Source organism: Trichoderma ghanense, assembly GCF_004382785.1.
Source record: "Trichoderma ghanense strain CCMA-1212 chromosome Unknown scaffold_15, whole genome shotgun sequence".
In the NCBI taxonomy this organism is placed as follows: domain Eukaryota; kingdom Fungi; phylum Ascomycota; class Sordariomycetes; order Hypocreales; family Hypocreaceae; genus Trichoderma; species Trichoderma ghanense.
Genome location: NW_027395678.1, coordinates 374,755 through 384,378, shown reverse-complemented (window position 1 = coordinate 384,378; position 9,624 = coordinate 374,755). Strand labels below are relative to the sequence as shown.

Genomic DNA, 9,624 nt, shown 5'->3' with positions numbered 1-9,624 from the left:
AAAAAAAAAAAAAAAAAAAAAAAAAAAAAAAAAAAAAAAAGATCTATATCCGTAGTTGCCATGTACCGAAAGGCGAAGTAGGCTCCACGGGTTGTCTACCAATCAACCAGTTCCCATGTCATGGCGCCTGCTAATCAACGGCGGATAGCTTCAGTGGTGGGATAGGCTCCGTTGTCGCTGTCGACCGTGGAACAATGACGGGAGTCCTGGGCCTTGGCCGGTACTTCGGGGTCCTCGGAGTCCTGGATTGTGTAGCAGGGGTCCTGCTGCTGCTTGGTACAGGATCAACGGGCCGGCCGCTCCTTTTCTGGGCCTGCCGCCGCTCGTAGACCCCGGGATAATACTTGCCCATCGAGGCAGAGCGAAAGGGTTCGCTGTCTTCATCGTCATCGCTTGGGAACCAGTAACCATCACTGTCCCTCGTGGAGTTTGACAGGTGGTACTGCGATCGGGGCTTGGGCATATCGACGTCGGCATCAGCGCCAGTGTCCACCTCCTCGACTGAGTGATCCATGTCGTAGGCCTTTATCTCACGATAAAAGGGGTGCGTGTGGCGCACGCGAGTCTTGGGGTCCTCGTGAAGGGGAAAGTAACCACTGTAGCCAGAGGATCAGTACTAAGCGTCAGATGGCCTTGGAAATGTTCGCAGCCTCACCCTTGCCTTTCACCCCTGGCGGATAGAGCCTCTGGAAGCGTGCAGGCAGATGCGACGCTGTTTTGTCTCGATCGGGGAATGGCAATGGGACGGCTGCCTGTCGATGCGGAAGAGCTGGATCCGGCACCCGATTCTACATCGGCTCCTGTTGATTAAGTGTTAGATGATGGAGGCGGAGAAGGAAGATACAAGTAAACGAGTGGCAGGAAATCGGTTGTAGCCAGGAACGAAAAGGCTGAGAATAAAAACAGCGAGAGAAGTGGGAGACGGGAAATGGGGGGGTTAAATAGCCGAAGAGGAGAACGAGGAATAGGGATCGGCGCTTGATCGACTCGCAGAGAACTGTCCACAGAGAACATGGATGAATCGGCAGAAATGGACAGAAGAGAAGAGACGATCCGCCTTGATGAAGGAAAATGGCGGCAAGCAGACATCCACATCCCGCCGGCCGGGTGCCTGGACAATAGTTTGCTGGAGCCCTTCATGCAAGATGATGGACTAGGTCGGTGCTCCGGATACCCCGCGATGGCCCTCCTCGCCTGTGGGGTTTCGATAGCCGGGCCTAGGCGACTGGCGACCGGGGATGGGGTTTTTGTGGATAGAGAGCTGGCGTCATCTTCAAAAGTGCTGCTTGCTGGCGGGTTCGACAGACCGAGACATGACTAGGGAAGAGGCAAGAAAATCTCCGACCCGTCCGTCGTACTGTACGGCAACACAGGAGGAGATTGGAAGAAGACGGCCAGACGAGAAGGGAACGGGGGAGCCGGATAGGTACACAGACGTGAAATAGAGAGAGCGGGATGAGGATGGTGACGAAGATTGACGCATGGGACGGAAGAATCGGTGATCGCAGAGACGAAGGGTAAAGAGGCAATGGTGAGAGAATCGGATCATATGGAAAAGGTCTTGGAATCATTGAATAGAAACAAAGCGTTGGCAACTTACTAATGGATCGTCGCCGCTGAGGCCGCTCGCTTTCGTTGTCGGAACCGGAGGCCCTGCTTCCACCTACGGTCGACGATTTGGTCGACGACCTGGCCGAGGCCCCAAAATCGTCGGACGGGTCATCAAACCAGTCGTCGTCAATGCGTCGAGATGAGAAATCGTGCCTGGTCTCGGTTTCGCTGAGACGCCAGCGGGCTCCGAAAACGACGGACTCGGACATTTCAGAAAGGTTGGACAGGATGGACACTGAACGACCCAAGGTGCGAGACGGCGACTTGCCCCTGGATCTGCGAGAGCGGGAAGATCTATCCATGATGCCGTCTCCCTCGTCGGAACTCCAGTCGTCGAGACTGCCCACTCAAAATTGAGATGCGAGCGCGAATGGATGAGTTGCCGGCAAGACGGAGGAGGAAAAGCCGGCTAGACGTGCGATGGATGGTCCTGGCAATAGGCTGTTCTGCTAAGAGGCGGCGATGCAGCTGAACAGGGACGGAGAATGGAATTGAACGCGGACGAAGATGAAGGAGAAGAAGAATAGAAAAAAAGCAGAAGAAGAAGGACGGTATTGCTTATTTTAAAGGAAAGGGTATCTGAGGAGAACTGAGAGGGTCAATCTTTTGCTGGGAGTGAGTTTGAGGCTGGAAAGGCACCAGAAGCGCCTTCATATGTCGGCGCCAGACGTGTGGTAACAAGTGGCGAGGACAAAGGCTAAGGCACAAGCGGAAGAAGCGCAAGTATGAAGTGAAGTGAAGATTTGATAACGGGGGGGTTTTGTGTCCGTATTTGTGGGAGATGATGAGGAGGTTCTTGGTCAAGATTGATTTCAAGTAAAAAGAGGATCCCGGGTTTGTTTGTTGCACACCAGCAGGTAAAAAAAAAGGTTCTGGGGCCCGGGATAAATAGAGGAACTGAAAAAGCCACAGGGAAGGGGGAAGAATAAGGCACGGTAAGGAAACTCGCCCAGGTGAAATAAGTGAGCCGACCGCTCATGGTAAACGGCACAGAGGGAATACGTGTGTCGAACCGAGTTCAAACAGCATAGAGCAGCCAGCACGACAGACAGCCACACTCTCACACCGTTTACTCGGAGACACATAAAAGGCAGCAAAGTACAAGCACAAAGACGCCTCTTCCCCCGCGGCTTTCGCACAAGACTGCTTACCTCTAGTAGGTACCCTAGGTAGGCGGGCAGCGCTTATTGCTTCTGCTGGTTTCCCAACGGCAGCCCCCCCAGGGCACTGTGAGGTACGGTACATAACAGGCCTTGTACTTCGTACACGTCTTTGACTTGTAGCCTTTCGGGCGGGCCACAAGAGAGAGACAGAGCGAGAGAGCGAGAAGAGACTCTGGACAGGGGGGCTTGCTGTTGTGAAACACGCAAATGGCTCCCTCAAGGTGCCATTAGATGCGTGAGATGGACCACTAACAGGGCGTTTCTCGCCAGGTTTGCGTGGAGCCATTGGACTCTGTTGCAGCTCCAGCCATGAGCCTATCGCAGCGGAGCTTGGAGAGAGAAAAAGAGGGTTTTGGCTTTTGCGTCTGGCTTGCCTTTGGGCTTGGGGGGAGGCTTTTGGGCTTCTCGCTGGGCCTTTGACTTTGGCGTCTTGCCATGGGTGGGCAGATTACAGAGTTCGCCCAGCAAGTACCTTAGCGCGTGTAAGGTCAGTATGGATGTACATGTCGGTGGCTAAAGAGCTAGCTGTAGGTGGCCCCAAGGCCGTGCTTTTCCATGGTGCTGGCTGGGGAGCCGAACGGTGCAAGCTTTGGTGGTTGGTGGAAAGGAGGGCAGTACGTACTACTGGGCACTCGTCTGTGGCATCTTGGAAGTTCTACCTACCTGTTGCCATCAGCTGCTGGGTCTGGGGACTTGGTTTGACGAGCCCCGGGGTCTTGTTTGCTTGCTCTGGTTGCTGCTGTGCGGATGGCCAGAGGGCTCATGCCGAACAGGGGGGGGGGGGGGGAGGTGGGTGCTGGGGATCGTCAAGCAAAGCCGGGCCCCGCATCAGTTGATATTGCTCCCAACTCTTCTCTCTGCATGAAGTACCCTACCTGACATAACGGAGAATGAGCCGTCTGTACCTACAGACGAGCAGGTACTAGGTAGGTATTTGGGAACTGGTTAGCATGGAGCACCGGGACACAGTATCTTCTCACTCGGGGCTCGCTGCTTTGGCTGCTACAGCACCGACGTTTGCACGATATCGTACAGTGCAAGTTCACACTTCTTTCCGCCTCTGATGGGAGTGGCTTGGCCTCATCGTCATTGGACGCGGCCAGAGCGATGTAACATGAGATTCCCCGTCCAGCCCATCACCGCATCCTGATTTGCTGTCCCGTCTTTCTTTGTTCTGACTCCTTCTCAGAGCGCGTCGAACCGAAAACTTTACTTGCACATTTTCTTTTTCACCTGTTGATCAACAGCCATTGATGTGGGGATAAATCCAAACTCGTAGGTACCTAGTTGCAAAGATCGTAAGGGCGGCAGGGCTGGAGGTAGCCGGAGACTTTGGGACCTTTGAGCTGACGGCCTAGCCAAAGCTTCCTAACAAGGGGCGGCGTCCCTCATTCTACGGCGCGATTGGACCAGCCCGAGCAATCGGGGAACGAGGCTCCCCGAACGCGAATCAGAGGGGGGGGACAGGTCAATCGGACGGTGCCCCTTCAGAGGACGAGGCGTCAAGGGACGGCGTCCCTCATTCTACGGGGCGATTGAAGCAGTCCGAGCAATCGGGGGACGAGGCCCCCGAACGCGAATCAGAGGGGGAAAAAGTCAATCGGACTGTGCCCCGTCAGAGGACGAGGCGTCGAGGGACGGCCTGTCTCCCGGAAGGATTGGATCAGCGTCATACATTACATTTTCATGTACATGCGCCATGCATGGTGATGCCCCTGTGCCTGTAGGCTTCGTACGCCTCCCGTGCCATCCTGGTGCTTGCAAGCCGTGCCTGTCCCAACAGCCTTATCGCACGGACAGACGGGCAGGCAAGGTGCCCCCAAGCCCAAACGACGAAAGTTCAGCTGCCGTTCCTCGGTTCGAGTGAAGCGAGTATTACCTCGCCTTGCCTTGGGGAGGTCATGTCTAGATGCTGTTGGTCGAAGAAAAGCCAGGGCGCTGCAGAAATAGATTGAAACATGGGGCTACAGCACCCATGGAATTGCTTGAGCGAGCGGTACCGAAGCCCTGCCTGGGAGCAAGGGGGTAACCTGGTGAATGGCTGTTTGCTTCGGAGCACAATCTCGCGTAAAGTGTGGAATTTGAGCTGCGAGAAATGCTGAGAGCACGGCAGCAAGATGAGGCCATTCTTGTTCTCTTCTTGCTTGCAGAGGCGTATTACCTTACTGCCAAGTTCAGAAACGTACATTATCATGCCTCACTTCGCTTCGAGCCTCGCCGCCTTTATGATTGTCTTTAAGATTTTTAAAATGATGTTTGTAGCATTCATCAATGGGTTGAGGCACGTTGGTACTGGTAGTTCGTGTTGATGCTACTCTGCGATTTTCAACCTACTTGTACAAAGCATCAGCTTACTCCTTCGTGCAGACCAGTAAGTATCATGCACTCCGTATTCGATGCAAGAATCGACGTTGTAATACTTTACGAGATTGCACGGCCGACAAGCCGTCTGCCCGCCTCGGTTCCCCCTTTCAGCTTCGCCTCAAGCTCATCTCTCGCCACCACTGCAAACATGTTGCCGTCTGTCCACTGCTTTCCTACCAGGAAGGGCTCGTGACAGACAAACGAACTGCCTTACATACAAGTACAGTGCCTCCCGGAGGGAATTCGCACACATGGTTGGGCTTCGTCTCTCCCCATCTTCGCTCCAGATCCCCCCTCCTCTGCTCCATGCTCCCCACGCGTCGTATCGAAGGCCGGATCGCATCTCATCTCGTGGCCGATTGCTAGTGGCGACACGACGACATGCTCTCCTGCGACCTGCCTGCAGTCAGAGGCATTGTCCCGTTAAAGGGGGCCTTGTTGTATGCAGAAGTAAGGCGCACCAGGTCTCAAGGCCCACGTTCGGAGCACGGAGCACGGAGGGCCAAGTCAATGCAAACGCGGTCCAATGCACGTCATCTTGCCTACCACTCCAGGCCCTTGTCGAGGCCGGGCCTGTGGGCAACTCAACTAAAGAATGGTCTTTCTTGAGAGCATGGAGATGGTGATGGTGCCCAAGGGAGACCGTCTATGCAACTCTCCGGCCGCCGGCTGGGGATCGTGCCTCTCTGCCGTTGCCTCCTTCACTGCCTCTGCATGTTGCCGTTTCTTCCAGCTATCTGCCCTTGCCTTTCGGGACTCTCTGATGTATTTGCTCGGATCAATGGCGTGCGTAAACCCGAGTGCGGGTGAGTGTCATGCAGGCAGAGAGGTGGTGTGTTTCTGTCTTGGACCAGAGCGTCTCGGTCGTTGACCAGCCGATGTGGACCGCATTGATCAATGGGGGACGCACGTAGCTTGAAGTCTGGGAGATTCGGTAGGTCAGAGATATGTAGGATGAGACATTGCAGCCATTGCAACACCAATCTGCGTTTTCAAGAAGAGAAGAGCTGGAAGAAGGATTGACAGGAAGAGATAAGCTCCATGTCTCATTTGTGCATTCGCATCCTTTTTGTCTCACAAGGCTTCCCGTTTCCTTTCCCAATCGCGCCCATCTTTGCTATTTTCCTTTCCCGCTTCAGAGCCGTCGATGGGGGGATACGAGAGGATGCACATTCTGGCCGTGTTTGTCTCTCCTCATGGGTGGTGTGACAGGGGCGAGATGCAACACCAACACCTATCACAGCCTGCTGACAAGAGTGAAATTCGGAGTACTACCTCTTGGTTACCGCTGCATCATGCCATGCCGCTGTGGTTTGGTCCCCCCTTGTCTAACAGTGGATTTGACGGGCTTTCGCGCGTCCCTCTCTAGGGAATTGCAAGGATCATGGATGCTAAGAGGTCGATTTCGCGCCGCCAGGCCCTTTGTCTATCCTACATCAAGCCCTACTTTTTTCTTACACAGGAACCCCCGTGACACTGTACATGCTCGTTCTTCTTCTCGCCTCGCGCCAAAGGCCGATGAAACGGGCTCGGGGCATGGCAGTTGTTGGGCTCCGTAGCTCGAATTCTGGCCCCAAAGGATGCGGACCAGGACGCGCTCTGCGCGAGTGAACACGCGAAGCTCTGAACGGGTCAAATGCTCTGAAAGACGCCAGCAGCTGCACCAGTGACGCCGACCACGTCATGCCACATGGAAAGCGTGGTGATGGAGAAACGCCGACGCGACTCGGGGACTGAGGGCGGGTTGCCCCCGTTTCTGATTTCTGATTTTCCATCTGCTACGAGTCGCTAGACAGCGCGGACGTTTGGGGAGGAAAGGATGCTACTTTGGGACATACAAACCCAGCAAGACATGAGACGATTAAGTTGACAGCAGACGGGCTGCTCTGTGCTCCGACAACACGTGTGTCCGGAGATTCTAGTCGAAAGTCGGGCGCTCGAACTTGACGTCACACGGCCACCGAATATTGCCTGGAGTCCTGGGGTTCGCCTTGTTCTTTTATCTCTCCTTCTCCTCTGTTCAACCGCCGCTACAGTGGTGTGCCACTGCCGATCGGCGGCTATCTTTCAGAGCCCAGAGGGAACAAGCCCCCGGTCAACGAAGGATCTCTCAACTCCCTCTCACCATGACTTCGTCCATTCCCATCCATCTCTTTCCTCGCTTGCTCTCCGCGTCGATCAGCTCTACCCTCATCCCTCCCACTTCCCTCTCTCACCCTCCGTTGGGTCTCTCCGCTTGCATAATGCAATGTTAATCTGAGGGATATCGTCGGGCACCACTTTGGGTGCAACACCAATACCGGCCTTCGTGCTGCTCTAGTGGGTGAAAGACGAGGAAACGTCTCCCTTCAATTGTCTGGGGAAGAGAACGGACACGGAATATCGGCAGCCGTGTCCGTGGGCTAGAGACGACCGGACGAAAGAGGACTGAGCCTGTCATCACATCTCCTTGCCGGCCTGACTCTTGGCGGCGTGTGGTATGTGTCCACGCACACAGTTCACTCGCAGATGGACTACTACCTACATGTACTCAATACACTACGTACGAAGGCCTTCCGCCCCCCCCAACCCATCCATGTACCCACAACGGAGTACACAAGACACAAAGACGGAACATATCACACAGACATGGCGACACATTCTGGGCATTGGTACCATCTGATGACCATCATTGTCGAGGGTTGACTTGCAAGCCCTCAATGGGGACAAGAGTCGAAGCCAAATGTTTGGAGTCCAAGGCGAAGTCGGACCCCATGGATGGATGTAGGTCCCGTCCAACCAAACTGCATCTCGCCTCGCATGGCACGGAATCATGGAAAGAAAAATGAATAGGGCAAACCGTTGCAAACCTTCGTCATCCCCACGCCAGCTACCTACTCAAACGAACCAGAGGGGTATCATATCATTAGTACAGTACATTGTCACCCAACTCCGTCTCAATCCTCATCTCCCCCCCAATTTACCCACACCAGACTCTTAGCATCCATCAATATCTCGTCCAGCCGCCAAATTGCCGCAGATGGACGCCGTTCATGCCATATGTGGAATAGGCACGCATGTTGAGACTGTCCATCCATCTCATGCTCGCTTAGAAGCGCCTGCTGCTGCATATTGCCTGTCCTGCCTTTGTTCATGCCCATAACCCGATCACCTGTCTTCCCCACGCTCCTCGCTTCTTCTTTTCTCACTCTGGCTTGAGATGGACGAGAGTGAAGAACACGGCGAGCACAGCATGCAAAAGGCCGGTTAGACCTTCGCTCGACCAGTAAAGCGGGTGCGGGTATTTCGATGCTTCCACCAGTATGCAAAGGCGGCAACACTTGCAATCAGCCAGAGCAGTGCGCTGGTCAGGTCTACCCATACGGCGTGCTTCATGCGTTCAATGTCTCCATTGCCATGAGCGTGTTCGTGAATATACAGCTGGTGCGAGTTGACAAGTCAGTATCCGACATGTTGGTCGCAGCCCGCGAGTCTAGGATATCGACAGCAACAACAACATCCACAACACGGTTCGGATTGCTTCTGCGTTGCATCCCAGCCTCCCACAGCGCCCCCTTCCATTCCTTCTTCCCCTGGCTGTGTCGTGCGACGCGAGCTTGATCGAAGGGCAACGTACCTTGCCGAAGACGCCAAAAAGAGCGATCCAGAGGACAAACAGGATTGTATCCCAGGCGGCGATGAGGATGCCGCCAGCCTCGATGATGAAGGGGATGAAGTAGAGAGCGCACGTAGCCGCCGTCAAAGCGCCTACCACGACGGCATAGACCTGGGGCGAGAGCAGGGTTAGCTGAGGTCCCGTCTCTATTCTTCCATTCTTCAGGAGGAGATTCGCAAGTAGGCGGAGTGACTGTTGGGACCCTCCTGATGAGTTACATGTAGCACACAGGACATGTTATCTTGCTCCAGCACTCCATCACCATCCGGCCACCACTCGATGACTCCAGTTCTGTGCGACACGAGAAACAAGTATCGGTATCTTACCCATTTGGATTTTGTGTAATTGTCAAAGTTCTTCGCCCGCTGCAAGTCGGCGCCGTAGAGACCGCAGACGGTGATGGCGAGGGCAAAGCAGGCGAAGTGAAGCGCCGTGAAGGCGTAGTAACTGATGGAGAGGCTGGACCTTGCCATCTTGGCTGCTTTTTCTCTCTCGGCTTTTGCGCGCCTACCTTGGACCGCTCGGTCGCTGGATTTGGCTATACAAGGACCGAGACGAAGTCCTCCAGAGTGAGCAGAGTAAGGCGAGATTCAGCCGTGTGTCCAACTTTGATACCGAGGTCAGAGACGACGGCAGAAGAATTGGCGAATGCAGTAAAGAGTATCCGGGCAATTGATGACTGTTCGCAGCCTCACCAGGGCTGGATCAAAGACAAATCAGAGAGCGAAATGGCGACTTTCTATCCCTTCTTTTCAGCCTCAATCTGGGGCACTTGGCGATAGTGAGAGGAAGGGGAAAGAGGAAAGAAAACAGGCTGCTGGAGAGGGACAA

The 9,624-nt window shown here is 54.5% G+C and overlaps 3 protein-coding genes across 3 annotated transcripts; 1 reads left to right on the top strand and 2 right to left on the bottom strand.

The window, feature by feature from the left end:
• Positions 1–130: 130 nt before the first annotated feature.
• Positions 131–1,913, bottom strand: CCMA1212_009208 (uncharacterized protein; the record flags this gene model as incomplete). Its single annotated transcript, XM_073706301.1, has 3 exons — positions 131–596; positions 656–800; positions 1,601–1,913. The coding sequence occupies 3 exons, from the start codon at positions 1,911–1,913 to the stop codon at positions 131–133; spliced, it is 924 nt and encodes a 307-aa protein (XP_073555307.1).
• CCMA1212_009207 (uncharacterized protein) lies at positions 1,741–1,968 on the top strand (the record flags this gene model as incomplete). Its single annotated transcript, XM_073706300.1, has 1 exon — positions 1,741–1,968. One exon carries the CDS (start codon positions 1,741–1,743, stop codon positions 1,966–1,968), a length of 228 nt encoding a protein of 75 aa, XP_073555311.1.
• Positions 1,969–8,384: 6,416 nt separating this feature from the next.
• On the bottom strand, positions 8,385–9,266 carry CCMA1212_009206 (uncharacterized protein; the record flags this gene model as incomplete). Its single annotated transcript, XM_073706299.1, has 3 exons — positions 8,385–8,558; positions 8,755–8,904; positions 9,120–9,266. 3 exons carry the CDS (start codon positions 9,264–9,266, stop codon positions 8,385–8,387), a joined length of 471 nt encoding a protein of 156 aa, XP_073555312.1.
• Positions 9,267–9,624: the final 358 nt, after the last annotated feature.